The sequence below is a fragment of the Linepithema humile genome, chromosome 2, assembly GCF_040581485.1.
Source record: "Linepithema humile isolate Giens D197 chromosome 2, Lhum_UNIL_v1.0, whole genome shotgun sequence".
Taxonomy (NCBI): domain Eukaryota; kingdom Metazoa; phylum Arthropoda; class Insecta; order Hymenoptera; family Formicidae; genus Linepithema; species Linepithema humile.
In genome coordinates this window covers 1,939,593-1,953,287 of record NC_090129.1, presented here as the reverse complement: position 1 = coordinate 1,953,287, position 13,695 = coordinate 1,939,593, and the positions used below count along the sequence as shown (strand labels likewise).

The window sequence follows — 13,695 nt, the reverse complement described above, 5'->3', positions numbered from 1 at the left end:
GCGTTCGTCGCCGTGGTTTATTTTACTTCCGCCCGAAATTGGCGCAACAATATAATTCTTTGGTATTGAGCCAACGAGTGTTTTCACATTCAACATCTGTAGGCAAGTAATCATTAAGCTGTAACGTCTATATATATGCCGGGCACGATATTGCTTCGTACCACGGCGAGCTATTATTACTCCGACTATTATACTCATGACCTTCCTACGAAAACGCCGGCATCTTCATTAACGATAATTATCCATTCAGTCTGCAATGCCGTTCATGTGAACGTAATATTGCACGGGATTTGCAGAATTCGCCAAAAGGCAAATCCGGTTCATACCAAAATTAATATAAAATATATGGCGACTGTTACGCGGATGTGGATAATTAGCTGCATTACATCTTGCTGCACGCATTTTCGCAAAATGTGCGTATTCTCTATTTTGCGATATAATAAATGCATTTAACATTTCGCGACAATCCGTGCTAAACAATCGCAGCGTTAATCGCGGCGCTGGAAATTAAAGAACTTGGCGCGTCGTTTTACTCAAACCCGCTCACCGAGAGTGCTCGAAGTTGGAGGAAAAAGCGACCGGTAGCTGGGAAAAATTGCGACAAAGGGGATCCGTCCTCCACGAGGGTTGACCGCGCGTGAAAGTAGCCCTCGGGTCTCGCGATGTTCGACAAGACGGGGACGAGTTTGCTCGCGAAAGTGACTGCAGCGCATCGAACAAGCGCCGCTAATTGCTTTGTAGAGAGGGAGTAAGTTAATTGGCGCAGTTAGTTTCGTAAGGGTCGAAACTCAGAAGTGAATGGTACTCGCTGTACGATGTGGTGAAATATAGAACGCTCCGTATCTTTCACCGCGTCGCTTCTCGCCGGAAACTGGATTCTTTCATCAGCTTCGAGCCGAATGTTATCTTGCTTAGCAGTTTTGTCTTACGACATTCGGAAATGTTCACGTCTAAGCCTAAAATTTAAATTTAATATTTTAAAATTCAAACTGATAAAGAAATCCAAAGGCAAAAAGTCTCTGTGTATGAAACATTTTATATATATAATACACACGAAAAATATAAAATATAAAATTATTTCTTGCTCTATGCGAAAAGTATAATGTTCTTCCGATAACGAATTATTGTTTCGTGCTGCACCACCGGAATTCGTGATTTTTTAATGTAATATGAGATTCATTAAAAGAGACCGCTATTTACCTGTCTATGTTAAATGTTGTGTAAGTGTAATTAAATGTGTATGCATGATTTAATTAATTTTGAGGAATGACAGTGTTTTGCTCTGTGTAATTAAAAAATGGTTTTAGCGACACTAAAAAACAGCTATGACATTAGGCTGATGAATGTGTAATTAAAAAATGTGTTATAATATCCATATTTACATTTGTTTATGAAAACAACTTTCAACTTTAAAAATAAAGTTTTGAAATTTGTGGAATGTATTTGCATACTTCATAAAATGCTATTGTTAAAAGTCCAGGCGGAATTTCAATTTCTGACACGAAATCTTGCGCAGATAATCGATTGAGAGTGGCTGGTATATTGCTTTTCTCGGAGTTTTTTTTTTCCGACCATCTCCCGTATTTTATTCGACAATGGCCGTAACATGCCTAATATTTTTCAAAAGTTTACGATTTTACAAATATCTGCGATATTACGGAATTATAAAAGCAATTATTATTACGAATTTAATGTTCATGAGAGAACCAGAAATGGATCATACAGAAATGTTATATGATGATAAACAGTACATGAATAATACCTGAGTAATTTATTTGAAATAAGTTGCGAGCGCATATGTGCGCAAGATAAAATTTCAATGTTTTACTCATTGCAGGAAATCCGAAGTAATGTTTTATTTACTACTGAGCGCATAATTAAAAAATTTATTTCGAATTTACTAGCAGCGGAAAATGACATTATTTTACTAACACGATTGTTCAAAACTGTTTCAATTAAAATATATCCGTCTTTCTCCATTTAATGTATGAGAAACTGTAAACATTTCACCGGTGTGTGCACATAAGACAGCGGTGAAAATTAAAACCGCGACAACGTTTGAAATCGGCGCAGCCCTTTGTCCTTTGACCAGAAGTACTAAAACAACTTTCCAGCTTTGTAGCTTTTCTCGCTTTGTAAGGTCTCTTTGTTTGTTGGATATCTCTCACAAATTTGTAACAAGAGTATTTCATCTTAACTGATAGAAAAAAATGATGCTAAAAATATATATAGACCATTTTTAAAAATATATATAGACCATTTTTAACTGTACTATTTTCTGATTATAATTTTCGATTTTCTTTATTGATTAACGCGCGCTATTTTATGTTGTACACTTTACAACCGACTGATTTCAAATCAATTTGTCGGAGAAAGTTTAAATTTGAATTAATTTCCGCGTCGGCGCTTAATGAGTAATGAAGGGTATATCATTATTTCACAAAGACGTGGAATTTCCTTTTAATATAACATGTCACGTACGCGGGACGCGCGTTGATGGGCTTCAGGAGCGGACTTTTTTAATTATACTCATTAGTACAGCATAGCAACGTGGACGTCGGTTCGTCTAACTACCTTTATTTTCGCGAAATGACGGCGTACCATATATATATATTCAGAAGTACGAAAAGAACGCACCACTCTCGTCCGTTATAATCGCTTAATTATGGCAGCTAACTAGCTTGAAATTTTTCAAGCAGATTTGTTCGTCATTTTCGGATAAAAGAACTTTCGTCAAAGAAAAGAAACACGACGATGACGGTTTCATTGCAAGCGTCTGAAAGACTGAAATTTCTTTTCATATCTCCTCTCGCAAAGTTTTTCTCAAATTACCATCCTCGAATCTCGATCGTGTAAGAAAAGGTTCGGCAAACTGAAAACATGGTCGACTTCGAAATATCGAGGATTCTTGAATCTGAATTACTTTCCGCAAAAGAGTCATGCACTCATGAAAAAAAAAAATCGTGTTCCAACGGAACAGTATCGGAGATATCCCGGTATTATTATCGCGAAAGTCCAAAACTTTTCCCAGCTTTCCTTCTCCCGTACTTTCTCAACTGGTTCTTCCGCCATTTTATCTAACTTCGCGTCCCCGCGGGACAGCTGCAGGCTGCGTGGTAGATAATAAACTCGAAACAATACAGCGACCACCGTTCGCACACAACACGAACATGCTTTCAGCTTTAAAGCGCGATACCGCTGAGTCGCCGTTACGCCGCGCGCGAGGAAAACTATTTCATAACTAGGTCGTACGTGTATGTGCTGCGCGCGCGTGTATGTGCGTGCGTATGTACCCGCGTGGACGGACTCGGTACCTGGTGCACGTATGCGGCCGTGGACCGTGGACGCGGAACGAAAGGAGAAAGGAGACAATCTGCCGGGCAAGAGGTCCGCTCCGCTCTCTCAGTCGCTCTTCTTTGTTTCCTCTGGAAAAGCTCGGCGAATTTTAGTTACATCGCAATGTAACTAACGGTCTCGTAAAACCGAGGCTTTGGTCGGCAAACGAGATGATTATCCAAGAAGAATAAACTTCACCGAGCCCGTAGCTCATTTGTTTCAACTCATACGTTCTCTCCGTCCCGGTCGCAATTGCGATGACAAACAAATTGCATTCGCAGCGTGTATTATTTTTCTTTTTTTAATACAAAAACACGATAGCAATTTAACACATCATTATAATGAGGTCGAATCAAATTTTCCGTTAACACACTTTCTTCAAACTTTCTTCTAACAAGCAATCAATAAGTAATGCACCTCTTAATTAACTCGTGAGATTACTCTGCTGTTGGTGTAATTATCCTCGGAGTCTACCTTTACGACTAGATTAATCCTCTCTCTCTCTCTCTCTCTCTCTCTCTCTCTCTCTCTCTCTTTCTCCCTTCTCCCTTTTACCCAGGATGTAGTCGAGACCTTTACTAACAATAAGTGCGCACTCTGATATTAACGTAAGAGCAAGTAATTTTCGCCACCGTAAACGCCTGTTAATGTACGTACTCGGAACGATTATATCCGTTAAGCGCCTTAGCTGTGCGCCAAGAACGACTGCTTATCTTCTACAATAACTAGAAATGGTTTGCTCATCTGTTTGTTGCTCAAATTCCATCTCACGTTGTAATGTGCATTAACGTCTTGCGTGTAACGGTCTTCTAGCCGTAAAGACCGCTGTAATGAAAGGGACCGTTGACATGCTTCGCGGGAGATGGTACATCCACACACAGCGCGAGTTCGGACGTATTTACTTTACGACCGGAGCTGAAGTTGATTCTTCGCTTCGCGTCATTTACATGGGCGAACGAGCGAGAACGCAGAGGGACGCGCGCTCTTGTGTGTCTTGTCCGCGCGGAGAGACAATGAGGCCGTCGCATAAAAGCCGCGCGCAACAAACTCCGCAACTCGTCATAATGTAGCCGGTTGCGGCAGATGAAGGACGTTGATAAACGTAACAATTCGTTGAAAACCCTCTTTATGCGGCGAGCGCGGAACGGAAGTTTCATTTGATTCGCAACGGTCATTATCGCGTGCCGGCGCGCCGATTGAGCTGTACTACTTGCAAAAAGTAGTACAGCCCGATCTTTTTATTATTTGCGCAATAATAACGCTTTAAAACGCACGCGCGCGCGCCATTTATCACTGTCTCGTGGATAATGCCTCCTAACTAATGCTACCAAGTCCCGTGTTTTGACTGCATCACGACGCGCACTCGATAAAGTTTTCTTATAGCCTTGCAGTATGCCGGAGCAGAAGCGAAAATCGGAAGTGCAAGAACTTTTTGAATTTATGGCCGAAAGGCGATTGGAATCGAAGTAGATCGCATTCTCGGGACAGTCGACGGAAAAAAAAAGTAAGCGAAACAAGTTTTGCGTTTTGTGCTCGAACGTAACGATTGCAACAATAATTTCTATCGTATATTATTGCTAATTTCTTTTTATGTGTTTATCACTTTTATTTCGACAATTTAGCGTCCAATCTTACTTTAAGCTATCAAACATATGAAGCGCTGTTAAAGCCGTTTCATCTTTCGAAATATTATTTCTCATATCTTTCGAAATGATATCTCTCATCATCGTAAAAACACCGGCGAACGGTTGTTTTTACGATACGAGCAGTGGAAGCCACGCACTACCGGCTATATTTCGTACAATTCCTACAAAAGTTTCGTATCGTCGCTCGCTCCCCCGTTCCGCTCCCCGAGGAGAGCCCAGAACTTTTCTACAAAGCTTAACGCTCTCGATGGTAAATTTTTAAAAGAACATTTCTCAAAATGCGCGTAAGAATACGAAAAGTGCCGTTAATATTTGAAAATTAGAGTGTCAAAATTTTTACATTACACGCGTAAAGTTTGCGTCCTGCAAAATTCAATCGCCTTCGACGTATTTACTTATAACGTGAATAAATAAAAGGTAAGGAGACACATGGAAAGCACTCTACCTTCTTTCGCCTGTACGTATCCGTGCACTTCGCAGTAACTTCCTGCCGGACCAGCCGCTCCAGGAGTGTCCAGCGTAAACAAAGTGTTAGCGGACGAGCTGACGCCGTCGTCGGACATCGTCTGCAGCAGGCTCGTGGCCTGCGACAGCGTATGCTGGTGCTGGTGATGCTGATGATGATGATGATGGTGGTGCGGCTGCTGCTGCTGCTGCTGCTGCTGCTGCTGCTGCTGCAGCTGCGCCTGTTGCTGTTGTTGCTGCTGTGCGAGCATTTCCTCGTGCTGACACTTCGAGCAACGAAGCATCTTGGAGCGAACGCGCAGCAGCCAAACCATGCCGAAAAGCGCCATAGCAACCTCGAGACTCGCTGACCTCGATGGGTGCTTCATGCTCGCGGGGTCAAGGTCATCGAGGCTCCGGGAGCCAGCACGACACATATCACCGACTTCGGCGCGGATTTGTCTACCTCTCTCTGTCTTTCTATCCACACCTTCTTCCTCCTTTTTTTTTTTCCCCCTTTAACGCGCGCCTATTCTCATAAGATGGCAATCGTAACTAAGCAAGCACGGAAAAACACGTGCCGATATCCTGCTGAAATTGCGTCATCGATTTTCTCATTTATGATTTCTTTTTTTCGCCTACAATTTCGCGATGTACAAAATTGGCAGAAATTAGACTCTCATTGGCAGTGGATTATTCTCGGCCATCATCGAGAAATTCCGTCCGCTACTTTGAATCTGAATCCAAGCCTCTAATTTTGTAGCCCGTTGGATATTAATAATTATCGGGAGCTTCGCCGTTTCGCTCGAGAGGAACTTCCGTTCCCGTTGGCAGCTTCCGATGTTTACCGGTATCCTCTTCTTGACCCAGATTCGAGCTTCCTGTTATCGCGACGTCAACGTCAATGCGCCACGACGAAACAATTCCACTCAACGTTCGTACCGAAACGATTGGAAGGATCGAAGCAAAATGACCTCGATCACATCTCATCGGTTTTCCCGACAATTTCATCAGCGGGAATAAGGATCCTTATATCGCGAGTATCTCTCATCGGAAGCAGAGCGCGTCCCCGGCCCAATAATTCGCATTCCTCACGGACGATTCATCAGGATGAGCAAAGTTCTGCGATTACAGGCAAAGGAATGTCCGGCGAGACGCGCACAGTCAGAAATTACGAGATTCTTCCTTTCGTCTTGCCGTTCTTAGACGCACGAGAGCTCGACTTGTGGATGACCGAAAATTGAGCGAATGAGCAAGGCACCGTTCTTCCTGAAGATTGCTCGATGAGTGTCGGAGCGATGTTTCTCGCGCTGATGCGACGTGAGATAACGCGCTCGTGAGACTAGTGCGATTTTTTATCTCTTTGTACGAAGGAACTATCTTTCGTTTCACTCAAAACTCTGCAAGATGTTTGAAATCAAATAAAGAGAGATCCGAAATCGTTGAAAGATACGAACGGTGAAAAGCCGATTCTTTTTGCTCAATTAATCTTTCCGCGAATTGGAGCGTCAAACAGTCGACGTCGAAACGCAGACGTCTTCCCGTCTACTTACGATTTACTTTACCCGCTCTTTGATAAGCGTTATCAATTAGACGGCCATTATCCGATCCGAGAAAGACAATAATCCGGCACAGAAGTTTCCTAATTTACAATCCGCTTTTTCTCGACGGCAAGAGAGAAAGTTGCTCGTGCAAATAGCAGAGCGAGAGTCAACCAAGGCACCAGTTCCTTCGAGTATCGATGACGAGGAGAACGTGGATGATCGATACAGCCTTAATACGGAAGAGAGCTAAACGATTGGTCCCGGGGACATTCCGACGACGACGACGAGGACGACGACGACGACGACGACGATACTTCTATAAAAGTAGAAAAGTCCCGAGTTATCGAGAGCGTAGATTCTTCCATATTTTCCCGGGAACTGTCCTCTGATCATTGCGCTCCCGTTTTCCGGCGACGCGCGCGGCTACGCCTTGCTTTCCCACGACTTTCAACGACCAAGTTCCGTTCCCGGATGACGTCGCCGACGACTTCTGCCGTCCCCCGTGTCTTCCGTCGCCAGACTCTCCTCGCTGGTCCATCGAGCTACATGGCGCTGACGTTTTTCCACTCTCAGGAGTGCAGCGCTCGAAACGCGACTCCGTCCCATCGGGACGGCACTTCCAGTCTCGCTGCCGTCTCACCCCTCACGCATGAGCGAGTTTCGTTCGGCGTTCATTCCCGGTTGATGGGAAAGGGGGGGTGGGGGGGATGAATCGAGGGGGAAAGGCTGGGGTTAACGCTCGATAGCGGCGACCAATTCCCTCTCCGTGTGTCCTGCGCTCTCCGCGAGATTACGCGCGGCGTCTGTGTGTGCGCGCGCGAAAGGTGGCTTTCCGGCCGAGTATTCCGACCACGGTGGTTTCTCTCTTCAGGATGCCGTGCCGCGTCACTGAATCGCCGCGAGGAGAGATTCGTTCGACAATCGCGACGATGGCGGGATATGGGGCATAGCCGGGTGAGTGGATCCCGTTCTCGCGGCCGAATGGTCGGCGGGTCTGGCTGAAATGGATGCCTCGCGCGGTGGGGTTGAGTGACTGCTTGGATTCAAGCGGCGGCTCGTTATCAATTCCCGTCGAGTCCGAGTCTGACTGAATGGGTTCACTCCTGTCAATCCCTCGACTCGTCGTCAATCGTGCGCTCGCGGGGGATCCGATAAGTCCGTCTTCGACGATAGCCCCGTTTTCACGGCGATATTAATTTTCATCATCGGTCGCACGCAAATCTGTTGCCGCAAATCTCTTCCCGGCTATGCGAATTTTAAGATTCAAGAATTTCCCTCCACGATGCACCTCTTCACCGAACTCGATCTCATTCTGCGAATTCTCTTCGCAAAAGATTGATTAGTGTTCGGAACTGTTGCGCATAGCTTCCGTGTTTTCTCGAATCTTGATGTTTACCGGCAAGGTCAGTAACGCATCGAGATCCTCCCGATAAGATCCTTTGGACCGGAACTTTGTGAGCAGAAATCCTACGAATATTTCATTCCGTACGCATGAGCGGTCGAAGCGTTAGTCACGGGATGCTGGTCAGAGCTGATATCCGGCGATAACGTGGTTTTCCGGATGCGGAGAGAGGGAGAGGTTTGTGGATGAAAACCATTCGCGAGGAAGGCTCGATAAGTGACCGGTTTCTTTTTCCTCGGGTCGTCGGTTCGGCCTCGATACTCCCTTTGGAAGGCTCCGTCCTTTAGATTTCCGGCCGATACTTCTCCATTCTGTCCTGAAAAAGTCGTGGCAAGAACCGTCGAGCGTTACCGATGCGAGAGAAGCGCGATCGATTTCGTTTCGCGAACTCGATGCTCGCTCGAGGAGAATTTTTCAATCGCCATCCCTTTCGCAACAACGACTCTCTGAGTAGCGGTGTGATTGATTCTTCCGTGTATTGATTAATAATTTACAATATTCATTCGCCGGCGTGAGCTGATTGCGATAGAAATTTTGTTCATTACACAACAATAATAATTGCATTTAACTCATCTCTCTCTCTCTTTGCGTCGCTTTCGAGTCACTCGTCGTTTTGAAACTTGCAAACAAACATAAAGTCTAAATGTCGAGAAACTAAATATACTCTCCGTAATGAAATTTGCAACTTCCGTCGATCACGCCAATAACTTACTGCAAAGCGCATCGACGGCGTAACGACAGTGTAATGGAATAAAACGGTCCACAGCGAGTTCGTAAATACAGATCGCGCCCAATAAAACAAGAACGTCAGCGAAGTTGCGGAGATTGACTTCATCGTGAAAGAGAGAAAGAGAGAGAGAGAGAGCGCGCACGGGAGAAAGCGTTGCGAGAGAGCGTTGTAAATTGCGACAGGGGACGCGGTATAAAGGGACAACGACATGGTTGCGCGCCGGGGCCGTGTCAGCGTGCCCGAGGGGTGAAAATACTTGTACGCGCTCCACGAGCACTGACGCTGCTGGCAAGTACTCTCCGTTAGGTCGAGTGCGCGAGGGGGGGGGGGCGAGATTTCTGTCTTGCGCGGGAGTAATTAAAACTTGAGTAAATTCCATTTCATACGGCGCCGTACATTCGCCGACGCGTTGATCCATTTCACCCGCGTTGCATCGCCATCGGCGAGGGCGGGACCGGAGAACACCGGTGAATCGGAGCGAGTCCGGGGTCGGGTACGCCTGTCGATTTCACGCACGCGGATTTAGTTGATCCGCGTTACCCGCGTTACCACTCATGACAGGCTGAATAGCTCAATAACTGCCTCGTCGAGCGTCGCTTTTAGCACCGGTGCTCGCGGTGATTAAAAACAACGCTCTGTCGTGATTCCGCGAAGCGGACTGTATTGCGACGGGCCGCATATTGAAGCGCTTTCGCGCTATCGTCGCGTAAAGCGCGTAAAGTAAACGCGCATTTCCGCACAGTAGTTTAATATATTTTAAGTATCGTATGCGTAATCGTTCATCTTCTTTTTATACACGTCATTTTTCAAAATTGCTCATTTTTACTCAACGTTTGGCTCGTTCATTCGACAAAAAGTCCCACCGCGTTTTCAAACTCGCTGAATAAGCGGTAAATTTAATAGGTGGACAAATTTCTGCGAGGAACTCATTTGGCAGGTTACCCTTCCGCTATGTATCGATTTAACGACGAGCCGATAAACCGCGAACGAATGCGATTATGTCGGAAATAATGTAGCAGGTGGCTCGATGACCGCGTGCTTCCGACCATCGGTTCTCGCAGTAACGCGAGGGATTGTCGAAAATGAAAAAAAAAAAAAAAAAATCAACCGGACGATTGAACGAAGCTTGATACATCGCGCTGGCGCGATGATTACCACGTCGATCGTATTTCTTCGCAGTAAAACGTCCGACCGTAATTTCGCAGGCGTGTAAATCATCAAAATTGAAATTGATGAATCATTAGCCCCGTCCTGCTGCCATCCGCCCGTTTTCGAGCGGCGCCGCGGCCGCTGAGCGTTTAATCGACGCGGTCGTAAAAATTAATTTTGCACTGCGACACGAATTATTGTTTACGGACCGCCGACAACCAACGGCGGGATTAATATTTGTTTCTCCCGCCGCGCGCAGATATTATAATTATTAACTATCACAATTGGATAAGGAATGGAGTATAATGTTCCGCGCAACGATAAATAACAATATGCGCGGAGATGATATCATTATCGCGCGAATTTGTCGAGATTGATGTTTGTTGCGAACTTCTCCTCCAATATTATCCGTATTTTATGAAACAAAAACCGCAGGTTTTCATTGCGCTCGTTACACACATTTCTGCTTCGAATAAACGCAAGACAAAGACTACTCTTTTATTTCGGGTTGTTTGGAGAGCTGGATTATTACGCTTATAAAGTTCAAACTCAAGTAAAATCAAGAACGGGATAACCCGATGAAGGTAAGGGAAAAACCGGAATATATTTTAAAAGTTCCGGCGACCCTTTTTAGATGGAAACAACTTTACTTTCTTTCTCCATAAGCTCCTACGACTTTTCCGCCTCTTTTTACATACCTGATAAGTTAATCCGAGAGTATTAACCGAGAAGCGCTAAAGTTACCAAACGTCGGATCCTGGCGTTCATTGTTTAAACTAAGAAATAAATGTAGCATCTCAAATCGTAAACAACATTACGAAAAATATACAATTATTAGAATAAATTTATTATTTTCGGATAAAATTAATTTAAGAGACACAATCTTTCATCGTATATAACTTTTCAGCAAATTATTCTAAAATAACATTTTTTAACTTTTTGTAAAATTGTTTTAGATGCGATAACTAATAAATATTTGTGCGGAAAATGCGTAACAATAAAATACCACATAAAGTACAATCTATTTATTAGTTTTAGATATTTTTTTCATAAAAATAATAACAAGTTTTTTCCATGTCTCATATCCAATAAAGGAATATATCGGTTCCGGATTTCAAAGAAAATATTTATAAACTACCGATGCCGACATTCGATATTATGCTATATTTTTGATTCTGTGCGCACATATTCGCATCTCGTGAAGAACGTTATTCATGTCTCTTAATAAACAGAAAATTGCGCTTGGTCTAATAAACATGTCGCACAGAAATGCAAATTCTTTTTGGCAACGCGCATGAACGCTGCGATTTTTAACCGAAACGACGGCGGATGTTCGACATTCGCGGCGAAAAACAAATTGCGATTCGGATAGCAAAAAAGTTCGCGATAACACACGTCGCTGGAAGCACTAATAACGACGCTGCGTATTTTACAAGTTTTGTTTATTTCGAACAACAATTGGACTAGTAACAAGCGATCTGAAATGAACGCGCCGAAACGCGTATCAAAAAATAAATCGCCACGCGCGATTCGCACATGCATTCAATAATTCTTCTTCTTTTATCGCCTTTCATATAAACATCGATGCAACTTCTCGTTACTTTCGCATCGGTGATGACAAATTTAGGAAGTTTGTATAGTACAGCCGACACTATGCGAGACATTCCATACATAGTATGCAAGACAATCCAGTCCTATCGATTTTGCGGAATACTTAAAATATTTCAGGCTAATAAAATAAACCAAAATGACATTTTGGAAACATATATATTTCGCGTGTTTACGATGTCAACGTTTAACTTTCTTAACCGTCTCCCGTGTTTCTGCGAATGTGGCGAACTTTAAAACGTATAGGTTCATCCGCCTACAACGCTCGCCGAGCCCGATTAAACCCGTCGGTGCTGTTTTACGTTTCCGACAATCCTCGAATCGTAATCGTAAAAAAAGAGTTTATCGGATACGAGCGAGCATCTCTGTCGCTCCCAATTCCCTCTGCACATAGCGGATGGAGCACGTCGAACCGCCGAGCTATAGATCTAACGAGCGAGCGAAAGGGCGGAGTAAACTCGATGCAAACTTGATGGCAAGGGCCGTTTCGAGTGCGCGAAAGCGCTTGAGAACGCGGGGCACCGTGCATACGGGCAGCATACGGGTAACATAATGCAGATTCCGAGGCGCGATTACAATGGTTTGTGCAAGTTGCACAAACAAACAAACGAAACTGCGCGCGCCCTTTGACGGTCACTCGTACGTTAATAATTTTTTAACAAAGAACGACAACCGCGAGGCGAGCGCAAACAGACGGAAGGCAAAACGGCTCGACAAAGATTTCCGCGGAGAAACGGTTCGTCAGTTCTGAAAGGATTCTGTAATTTGAGCAAGCGCACTTTTTTGCGTCGATAATATTCTGACGAGTTTTGAGTATCCGCGAATACGTACAATCGGATATATTTGCGGCTGCGGTTGTGGCTTGAAAGTGCGATTCACCGTTCGCGTGAGTTAGTTTCGGATTACATATATTGTTAAACAGAATAATCTCGGTAATTAAGTATACTGTATATATTTGTATATTTGCTGTATATTTGCTTATTTTCAGAGATCGACATTTCTACTTGTATCAGTTCACATTTTTCCGCGGGATAATTGTCGAGCTTGTCGAGAATATCTGAAATGCCTTTGATCTTGCACTGAGAGATCTTAAAAGAGTAAGTAACCTGCATTTTACAAATGAGTTCCTTGTAATTCTCGGCCGAGTGGCTTCATTTCGACGTAACTATAGGGAAGAACGAGAAAAGGCGAATGAGAAAAGGCTTGTCCGCCCGTATTCGGATTAAAGTGAGCAGAAAGAATGTGCTTTTCAGCGTGACGCAGGTGCGTCTGCCTCGTTGAATCGCGAGTGCACCTTTGTATTTTTTCTGCTGTCTTGCTCGCCGGTATTTAATCCTTCATGCTTAAATCCTCGGTTCACTGCGGATAAAAATGTTTCTTTGTTGCTGCGCGTAAGACAGTTTTAAGTACACATTTTCGTTAATGCAGACGTATTTTCACACTAAATTTAGTTTAATTTAAAAAAAATTCTTGTCTCCAAATTTTTCCAGCGTTCCAGAATTTCTCCAGCGCTTGCACAATTACACATTTATTTATTCCAATTTTTCAATATCGCAAAATCAATATATATTAGTTTATATGTTCATTATATTTGCTTCTCAAACTGACACATTCATTCCTGGCATAAAATATTACTGTACGATTGACGTGCAATAAATCGCGTCAGCGCGGGATCGTCCTCCCTCTTTTTTTCAGGCACTGGTTATGAAAAATCGATTTATGAAAAACCGCCACTCCCAAACAGTGAAATTAACTTCCAATTGCTGAGAACAAAAACTATTTCATATTTCCGCAGAATTCGTTTTCTCGACAAACCTCCGTCGTTCATGCCGCTGT

The 13,695-nt window shown here is 43.9% G+C and overlaps 1 protein-coding gene across 8 annotated transcripts in view; it reads right to left on the bottom strand.

The window, feature by feature from the left end:
- Nucleotides 1-13,695, bottom strand: part of dlg1 (discs large 1) — a 311,020-nt gene that overhangs the window by 228,736 nt on the left and 68,589 nt on the right. For all 8 annotated transcript variants that reach the window (XM_012376102.2, XM_012376104.2, XM_012376103.2 and 5 more), the window contains exon 2: nt 5,428-8,688. In XM_012376102.2, coding sequence (XP_012231525.1) covers nt 5,428-5,863 — 436 coding nt within the window. In that variant the 5' untranslated portion in view covers nt 5,864-8,688. The remainder of the gene's footprint in view (nt 1-5,427; nt 8,689-13,695) is intronic.